We start from the raw sequence: 9710 nt of genomic DNA, 5'->3' as shown, positions 1-9710 counted from the left end.
GTAGCATTGCCCCAGTCCGGGAACAAACCCTAAATCCAGAGGCGCCCCACACCTGGCTGCACCCACCAGACCTAGCAGCATGCACCTCACACAGCAACACCCCCAAATCCTCAAGTTTCCCCCAAAATTGGCAGCAACCAGCAGACCCAGGCACACCCCCAAACCCACAAACACCCCCAAGCCCAGGGGCACACCTTAAACCTGCCAAGAGTCCCCCAAGCCCACAAGGAACCGCCAAATGCAGAAACACCCCCAAACCGGGCACCTTTCCCCACACCAGGCAGCACCCCCGAAACCTTGCAGCACTGCCGGCCCCAGCGGGGTGCAGCCGCCCCAAGCCTGGTGGCGGGAGGCCAGGCCGTGGCAGGGCGGCGTCTGAACAGAGCAGGCCTCCGTGCCACGGAAGCAGGTTCAGCGACGGCTGAAACACCGGTTTGGTTACAAATCCAAAACTCGGCACCGTATGGGCTGCTAGGAAGAAAATTAACTCCATCCCAGCCCGAACCAGAACAGACGCTGTCTCCGTTACGGCTTGATAGCAGCTTTCTGCCGCGCCGTGGTTTATTGACACCGTGGGCCAACGTAAACCTCCCCTGGCACATCTTCCTGCCATTCCCTCAGGCCTATCGTGGGTCACCAGAGAGAAGAGATCAGCGCCTGCCCCTCTTCCTGCCCTTGTGAGGAAGCTGCAGACCGTGATGAGGTCTCCCCTTAGTCTCCTCTTCTCCAGGCTGAACAAACCAAGGGACTTCAGCTGCTCCTTGTACAGCTTCTCCTCTAAACCCTTCACCAACTCCATGGCCCTCCTCCGGACACTCTCCAGTAACTTTATATCCTTCATGTACTGCGGCAACCAAAACTGCACCCAGCGCTCGAGGTGAGGCCGCACCAGCGCAGAGCAGAGCGGGACAATCCCCTCTCTCCATGGCTGCAACGCAGGGCTTGATGCACCCCAAGACATGGTTGGCCCTCTTGCCTGCCAGGGCACGCTCTTGCCTCGTGTTCAACTTGCCGTCGACCAGAACCCCCGGGTCCCTCCCCGCAGAGCTGCTCTCCGGCCTCTCATTCCCCACGCTGGCTGTACATCCAGGGTTGCCATGCCCCAGGTGCAAAACCCAGCACTTGGCCTTGTTCAACTTCATATGGTTGGTGGTTGCCCAGCTCTCCAGTCTGTCCAGATCCCTCTGAAGGGCCTCTCTGCCCTCGGGAGTGTCAACAGCTCCTCCCAATTTTGTCGTCAGCAAACTTAATCAGCGTTCCTTCAAGTCCTGCATCCAAGTCATTTACAATGAGATTAAAGAGTACCGGCCCCAAGATGGATCCCTGTGGAACCCCGCTAGTGACTGGCCACCAGCCCCATGTAACCCCATTGACTAGAACCCTTTGAGCCCGACCCCCCAGCCAATTGCTCACCCACCGCGTTACGCGTTTATCCAGCTGTGTGCTGGACATTTTGCCCAGGAGGAGACTGTGAGAGACAGTATCAAAAGCTTTACTGAAATCCAGAAAGATCACATCAGCTGGCTTCTCTTGGCCAACTAGGTCCGTGACCTTGTCATCGAAGGAAATTGTATTTGTCGTCACTCCCCTATTGGCCCTCACGTTCACCGTCGCTCCCCAAATCCATATCCTGGCGGGACTGCCCCAGGCCCTTGCAGGAGGGCTGGAGAAATGGGCTTGGGGGGCGAGGGGGTGGTTGCCGTTTCTCCGGGGCCCGGAGGGTGCTGGGCCGGTCCCGCAACACCTGGCTGGCTGAGTTGGACAGCCATTTGGGCCGGGGCGGAGGCGGGCGGGCCGGGCGGCCGTCCGGGCTGGTGGAGGCTGGTTCCCCGCCACTGCTCCATGGCTGGTGGGCCGCTTTTCCAGGCACACGTGACGGCTGCTGGTGTTGGGTCCAGCTCTTGGAGGTGCTGGGGTGGGCAGTCCAGGTGTCCGGGTGTGAGGGGCAGCTGCTGGTCTCGGGCCGGGCTCTCGAAGCTGCGGCGAGGCGCCTGCGGAGAGAGGAGGCTGCTGAGGCCCCGCCACGGCTGCGGTGCTGGGCGGGTGGCGGGGCAGAGCTGCGCGCCCCATGGCATGGGGGCACCCGGCTGCACGTGGGAGCTGTGGGCACAGAGAGCTCTGTGCAGAAAACGGGGCGCCCCGCACCCCTCGGCTGGGGCTCTGCTCCCATGAGCTGAGAGCTGGGAAGGTTGCTCACCACAGTGTGGCTTGCTGGGATACCCTGGCCAAGGTGAACATCTGGAAATTACAGCATCACCTCACAGGGTGATTTCTGCTGCTGGGTTCCCTGGCAGGGAGATGTCGCTATTGCAGTTCTCACTTTCTGCGGCAACGTCATCCCTCTTTGTTTTCCTGCCTGACTTTGCTCTGCCTACGTCTGTTGCTGGGTCTGCTCTTGTCCAGGCAGGGTCACTTTTAACTAATACTTGCAACAGTGAGGACAGGTTGCAGAAAAGAGGGCCCATGGGTTGAGAGGACAGTTAAAACACCTCACAGCAGAAACCTCAGTCCTGTTTGGCCAGTAACTAACTCGGCACGCCAGAATACCCTACCTCAAAATGCTTCATGGCTAACAGCAGCCATCTAACGCAGCAGTTTGGCTGCACCTGCCCCCCGCCACCAACTCACCGCCTTCTCTTCCTCCACAGGCGGATCACACAACAGAAAACCATCCCAAGCAGTATGGAGCCCACGACCGCCACGGCGCCTTCTATGCAGTACTTCTGGAAATCTTTTGGATCCATAGCATTTGTGTTTCTCGTGCCATCCACGCCTGGAGGAATGATTCGGTGTGTTAGTGTGTCCTGCACACTACTGCTCATCTCACAGGAGGCCTGACATTGCCAGGAAATGCTCATTCTCGCTTTGGTAGCATCTCTGAGCCACGGAACATCCTGGGGCTGCCACATTTCCTTGGCTTCAGGAGAAGCAAAGGAAGCTCCCAAGGTCATTGCAAATCAACACACTCTGGAGCCTCTCTTTCTCCTCGCAGCTTTGCTTACGCTCTGGCATGCCCATAGTCCAGTTTTCCCAGTGTCACGGGTTTGCTCCCCCTTCCTGGTGATCCTCCACGTCTGCACACAATTTCCTTTGTGCTCACCCACCTCCGCCTTGCAAGGCTTGCTAGAGCTGCTGCCTGGGGGCTCACTCTGACCCTTTGGGAACACTCATGAGGCCATCAGCAGAGGGTTACGAGCGAGCGTGTCTCTGGCACACTGACGGCAATAACCTTCACACCCCAGAGATGGGAGTCATCCTCTCAGAGCTGCTCCTGCCTTCTTTTAGAACACTTGCTCTCTGCTAAGAGTTTGGCTGCTGACATGGTGTGCAGTAGCGAGAACTCGGGGAAGAGCCTGCAGACACCCACAGATTTTGACCTGTGGCCCTGGATGACCAAAGGACAGCAATTACCTGGCACCTCCACTGACTGAATTGCCCCTCTTCTGGCACCAGAGACTGGCACCGCGTGACTGCCTGCTTCCTGAAGCGCCTCACTCTCCGCAGTCTCACGGTCCATCTCTTTAGAAAGAAAGCGGGTCAGTTTCATTAGACATAATTAGATGTAAACAGACAGCAAATCCCAACCTGCTGAAAGGCTAGGGGATTGCATGCCATCTTGTTCACATTCCACTGAGCGCATTTCGGGCAAAGGGCAGGACGATGGTACACGACTCCCTGCAGAGAGGGCAGGAAGATGCCGTAGCAAGTTCAGCCGTGGAAAGAGCCCTTCTGAGAAGCACGTCCCACCATGCCAACTCCATCACACGGTAAGGCTATCAGGCACACGTGGTGGACTGAACCGCAAGCTCTTGCAACCATGTTCTGGGCACTTTCACGTGTGGCGGGGAAGAGCCCACAGTCCCCCAAGACAAGAGGAAAACCACAGCCAAGTTATCTAAAACACAACTGGAAACAGACAGCCAAACCATGCGAGACTGAATTCACAGCCCCTCATTTTAGCTGCCTTCAAGTTGGGCGGCCCGCCTCAAGCTGCCTGCCCAGCTCCCACCTGTCCCTGACTCCAGGGTGTCACTCAGAGTCCTCGCCCATCAAGGAGAACAGCGGGGCTGGACCGGCTGTGAAGCTGGGGCTGCTCCCATCCTGGCCAGGGGCTGCCTGCAGCGCAGGCAAAGTCTGCCGGTCTCAGCGACCCCAAGCTGCCTGCGCACCCTCTGTGCCGGCCAAGGGCACTCTCCCCTCCGCTGACTGGCAGGGTGCCGGCCCTCTCGCGGCTTGTCAGGAATCAGCTCCTCGGCAAGTCCCTCACGCATTCAAGGCGTGAGCGCTGCCCATCCCTGACAGCTGGATACCAACGTCTGCCCAGTCCAGCTCTGACCGCTAGGGGTATAACTGGGGCGGGCAGCTGTCCCTGGGGCTCAGCTTGAACCACAACTGGCAGCAGAGGCTCTGGGCCACTCTGTGGCTCACCAGCGCCTGCAAGGCGTGAAACTGAGTGTCACCGCAGTGAGGCTCTGATCAATCCCTTCCTGCTGTGTAGCTACGGCTGGGCCAGACAGGCATCAAACCCTCAGCTTCCCAAGTCTTCTGCTTAAGAGTGATATATACCCACCAAGTGCTTCCTTGTCCAGGCCCTTCAGGATTTCCTTCAGGACTTCTGATGACCGCTGGGAAGATTTGCCTCTTTCAGCTTCATACTTTGCTCTCTGGGGACCTTAACAGGAAGTAGCCAGTTAAATTTCTCTCTGATAAAATACCGAAACAGAGTGCTTAGTCTGTGCAGCCAGTCAAGACTGACTACTCACCCCTGCGATGCCAGGGGAGCTCCAGCGCGGGATCCAGCCCAGAAGCTGGAAAAGCCCTCCCTGTACCCACACCTGCAACCAAACCCCCACAAGAAGTTCCCATCACACATTGCGATATTCACTGTCAGAACTGAAGAGGAGAACGTATGAGGGGATCGTGTAACCACGTGGCGCACACGGCCTATATTGTCACGCCTGCAAGAGATGTCTCGCTCACGTCTGGCCTCTGAGCTGGCAGCTCTCCAAGGAAGTCAAAAGCCATGACGTACCCATGCGATATCCCAGCGTGTCAGCCCGGGAACCCAGACGGGAAGCTGGATATCCATCGCCTCCAGCCATGTCTGTAAACACAGGACAGAGAAGCTCCCATGAACTATTTTAATGCACTTCTTCAGTTCTGAACAGCAGTGAATGCAGTTCAAACGCAGCCTTGCTCCATGGCACTCGTCCCTCCCCTCCCCTCAAGAGCAGCGTGCCCCGGGCTGTGGGCTGGGGCTCTGTGTCCCATGGGGACCTGGCTTCACCCAAGGAGAGCACTGCAGGGCTAGAGCAGGAATGCTCCCACCTTCCCAAGCGGGCATCTCCCAAGGACAGAGGTGCCTGAAGCTGAAAGCCAGGACCCAGCCAGGAGCGGCAGAGCCACGGCTCCCGGCACGACTGTGACCAGCCTGGAGGAGAAGCGCTCCCACGGGCTATTGCCTGGCCTCTGCACAGCCACTCCGGCCCCAACGTGCAGGCTGGGGGAAGGCTGCCCTGGGGCAGGGCGGCACAGGGCCAGCTCTAGCAGCAGCTTCTCACCCCGTGGCACTGCTCCTGACCCCACCGTTCACCTGGAAAATGCCCCTGCAGTGGCCACGGAACCCTGCGCCTCCCCGGGGAGCGTCTGCCTCCAGCTGCCCGTCGACCTGGCCACGACTCACCTGCCCGAGCCTGGCCCTGCTGCTCTCCCAGCCCTGCCCCACCACGACCCCAGCCCCGCTGTCACCCCGAGCAGCCGTGGGTGCTGTGCCACGCTGCCAGGGTTGGGGCTGGACCTTGCCTGCCCACCTACCTAATCCCCACGCTCGCCACGGAGCAGCCCCGACCTGCCAGGCTTGCAGGGCCATCAGGAGCAGGATAAATAGGTGGGTGGGGGCCACGGCCCCCCGCGCCTGCACCATGCTGCTGCCGCTGCTGCCACAGCTGGCACTGCTGGAGCGGTGCCTGCGGCACAGCACTGCACAACACGGCGTGGCACAGCGGGGCCTGTGACCTCACAACACATCCACGCCCTGGGCACCCGCGGTGTCATCTGACATGCTCTGAGAAGATCCTTGTGAGTCAGACTCCACTTTTTACTCAGGGGAGTTTCTCCAGGAGAGCTGCTGCTCCAGTTTCCCGTAAGCAATTCTCCAGACGGAGGAGCAGAAGTGCTGATGGCCTGACTGATCTTAACAGAGACACCCGTGATTCACATTTACCGGAAGTGAGTGATGACCACTATGATCAGGACTAGAGGGGCCCTGCCTCCAGCCAGGTGGAGGAAAGGGATAACCGGGTTTACTGGACTGTGTGGATCCGATGGCCTGGCACATCTGACCCACAGGACTATAGAGCTTTAGTGGACACCGGCGCACAGTGCACCTTAATGCCATCAAACTATATAGGGGCAGAACCCATCAGCATTGCTGGAGTGACAGGGGGATCCCAAGAGCTAACTGTATTGGAGGCTGAAGTGAGCCTAACTGGCAATGAGTGGCAGAAGCACCCCATTGTGACTGGCCCAGAGGCTCCGTGCATCCTTGGCATAGACTATCTCAGGAGAGGGTATTTCAAGGACCCAAAAGGTTACAAGTGGGCTTTTGGTGTAGCCGCCTTGTAGACGGCAGAAATTAAACAGCTGTCTACCTTGCCCGGTCTCTCGAAGGACCCTTCTCTTGTGGGGTTGCTGAAGGTCAAAGAACAACAGGTGCCGATCGCCACCACAACAGTGCACCGGCAGCAATATCACACCAACCGAGACTCTCTGATCCCCATCCACGGGCTCATTCGTCGACTGGAGAGCCAAGGAGTCATCAGTAAGACCCACTCACCCTTTAACAGTCCCATATGGCCAGTCCGGAACTCTAACAGAGAGTGGAGACTAACAGTAGACTACCGTGGCCTGAACAAAGTCACTCCACCGTTGAGTGCTGCTGTGCCAGACATGCTAGAACTTCAATACGAACTGGAGTCAAAGGCGGCCAAGTGGTATGCCACAATTGATATCGCTAATGCATTCTTCTCAATCCCTCTGGCAGCAGAGTGCAGGCCACAGTTTGCTTTTACTTGGAGGGGGGTCCAGTACACCTGGAATCGACTGCCCCAGGGGTGGAAACACAGCCCTACCATTTGCCATGGACTGATCCATAATGCTTTGGAACAAGGTGGAGCTCCCGAGCACCTACAATACATTGATGACATCATTGTGTGGGGCAATACAGCAGAAGAAGTTTTTGAGAAAGGAAAGGAAATAGTCCAAATCCTCCTGAAAGCTGGTTTCACCATAAAACAAAGTAAAGTTAAGGGACCTGCACGAGAAATTCAGTTCTTGGGAATAAAATGGCAAGATGGTTGTCGTCAGATCCCCATGGATGTGATCAACAAAAGAACAGCCATGTCTCCACCAACCAGCAAAAAGGAAACACAAGCTTTCTTGGGCGTTGTGGGTTTTTGGAGAATGCATATTCCACACTACAGTCTGATCGTAAGCCCTCTCTATCAAGTGACCTGGAAAAAGAATGATTTCAAATGGGGCCCTGAACAACAACAAGCCTTTGAACAGATTAAACGAGAAATAGTCCATGCAGTAGCTCTTGGGCCGGTCCGGGCAGGACAAGATATAAAAAATGTGCTCTACACCGCAGCCGGGGAGAATGGCCCTACCTGGAGCCTCTGGCAGAAAGCACCTGGGGAGACCCGAGGTCGACCCCTAGGGTTTTGGAGTCGGGGATACAGAGGGTCTGAAGCTCGCTATACTCCAACTGAAAAAGAGATATTGGCAGCATATGAAGGGGTCCAAGCTGCTTCAGAAGTGGTTGGTACTGAGGCACAGTTGCTCCTGGCACCCCGACTGCCAGTGCTGGGCTGGATGTTCAGAGGGAACGTCCCCTCCACACACCATGCAACCGATGCTACGTGGAGTAAATGGGTTGCACTGATCACCCAGTGGGCTCGAGTAGGAAACCCCAGTCGCCCAGGAGTCTTGGAAGTGATTATGGACTGGCCAGAAGGCAAAGACTTTGGAATATCACCAGAGGAGGAGGTGACACGTGCTGAGGAAGCCCCACTGTATAACAAACTGCCAGAAAAGGAGAAGCAGCATGCCCTGTTCACTGATGGGTCCTGTCGCCTTGTGGGAAAGCACCGGAGGCGCGGCAATCCTTCAGAAGGGCAAAGCACAGGCAGGCACAGACGTGCGCTGTTAAGGAGTAGCTCATTGCAGCTGGTTCTGGTACTTCTTCCAGGTGAAATGATCATAGAAACATAGAATTATAGAATCCTTAAGGTTGGAAAAGCCCTCTAGGATCAGCAAGTGCAACCATCAACCCAACACTACCATGTCTCCTAAATCATGCCCTCAAGTGCCACGTCCACATGTCTTTTAAATACCTCCAGGGATGGTGAGTCCCCCACCTCCCTGGGCAGCCTCTTCCAAGGCCTGACCACTCTTGCAGGGAAGACATTTTTCCCAACATCCCATCGAAACCTCCCCTGACGCAGCTTGAAGCCCTTTCCTCTCGTTCTATCGCTAGTGACCTGGGAGAAGAGGCCAACCCCCACCTCACTACAACCTCCTTTCAGGTAGTTGCAGGGAGCGATAAGGTCTCCCCTCAGCCCCCTCTTCTCCAGGCCAAACAACCCCGGTTGCCTCAACCTCTCCTCGTAAGACCTGCTCTCTAGGCCCTTCACCAGCTTTGTTGCCCTTCTCTGGACACGCTCCAGCGACGCGATGTCCTTCTTGTCCTGAGGGGCCCAAACCTGATCCCGCATCAAATCTTCCTTTTTTGGGGTTTTGATTTTTGTTTGTTTCTTTCATTTTTTAAGCACATTCAAAACTATCTTTCCCTTCTAGGTAAAATCATCACATTCAGAGCCATTTCTGCACATGAGGACACACACGGGAGATTTCCATCTTTCTCTGAAAGCCGGTGTCAGACAAGGAAACACACCGAGTACGGCTTATGGCGGCAGGCAAAACTCCAAACCAAGCGCCTTGTCCCTAATTCTGAAATTTGCCTTGCTCACATTCACAAGCAATCCCTGCTCAAATGCCTAACCAGTCTCTGAATGATAGAGTCACAATTCAGCAAAGGGTGTTAAAAGTATTAAAAGACTTCTTCCTTTCCCAGTTGTTTCCAAAGTGGAGCTGACATCAGATCAATAAATGGGAAACCTCTGAAGGAGGGGGGTGAAGTCACTGCAGTGGGATAAAGCAGAGAGAAGGAGGTGGGTGTCATGAGCTAAAGGTGACTGAGGTGTTGCAGCAACAAGAGGGCGTCCAAGAGGACTCAATTGGGCGACTGCAGCACAAGGCAAAGGCTACAGAGGTGAAGATCTGCTTTGAGAGGCGGCAGCAAAGCCGACCGATGAAGGGAAAATGCAGGGAAGTGGTGAGGAAGTCATCAGGTAGAGCTGCCAACGGTAATTGTTTGCTGCAGCCCACGTCCTTGGAAGCAAATGATCACGGAGAGTGCAGCAAGCGGCTGTTGGCAACAGCTCGCATCCGAGTGAGACACCCCCATCGTCAGCTCCTGCACGGAACCTCACGCTTTGAGAGACTGACGGGGGGCAGGTTGTTCTGAGGGACCGATGCTTCCTTTTCTCCAGTCTGCCCTCCTTTTCCCAGCTCATCAGGGATCAGAACCCAAACTCAGGACCACGCAGGCAGTTGCACTCACTGATGAGAGAGAAGGAACAGCTTTCCCC

The 9710-nt window shown here is 56.2% G+C and overlaps 1 protein-coding gene across 2 annotated transcripts; it reads right to left on the bottom strand.

The window, feature by feature from the left end:
• Positions 1 to 432: 432 nt before the first annotated feature.
• Positions 433 to 6018, bottom strand: LOC142051153 (uncharacterized). Of its 2 annotated transcripts, XM_075080338.1 has the most exons (5): positions 5033 to 6018; positions 4571 to 4672; positions 3412 to 3519; positions 2629 to 2773; positions 1477 to 1991 (listed from the first exon to the last, which is right to left on the bottom strand). In XM_075080338.1, the coding sequence occupies exons 1-5, from the start codon at positions 5100 to 5102 to the stop codon at positions 1589 to 1591; spliced, it is 828 nt and encodes a 275-aa protein (XP_074936439.1). In that variant the 5' UTR covers positions 5103 to 6018; the 3' UTR covers positions 1477 to 1588. The 2 variants fall into 2 exon arrangements, with proteins under 2 accessions (XP_074936438.1, XP_074936439.1); XM_075080337.1 differs by lacking the exon at positions 2629 to 2773 and having other exon boundaries at positions 433 to 1991; positions 5033 to 6015.
• Positions 6019 to 9710: the final 3692 nt, after the last annotated feature.

Source organism: Phalacrocorax aristotelis, unplaced genomic scaffold (assembly GCF_949628215.1).
Source record: "Phalacrocorax aristotelis unplaced genomic scaffold, bGulAri2.1 scaffold_111, whole genome shotgun sequence".
NCBI classification, from domain to species: domain Eukaryota; kingdom Metazoa; phylum Chordata; class Aves; order Suliformes; family Phalacrocoracidae; genus Phalacrocorax; species Phalacrocorax aristotelis.
Note: the sequence above shows the minus strand (reverse complement) of the source record. Positions and strands in the feature narration are given on the sequence as shown.

Coding starts and splice junctions, on each gene's coding strand:
- LOC142051153 (XM_075080337.1), bottom strand. CDS start 5,102: ATGGCTGGAGGCGATGGATATCCAGCTTCCCGTCTGGGTTCCCGGGCT. Junction 3,520..4,570: donor CCTGGACAAGGAAGCACTTG/GTGGGTATATAT, acceptor TTCTTTCTAAAG/AGATGGACCGTGAGACTGCG. Junction 1,992..3,411: donor TCAGTCAGTGGAGGTGCCAG/GTAATTGCTGTC, acceptor CTCTCTCCGCAG/GCGCCTCGCCGCAGCTTCGA.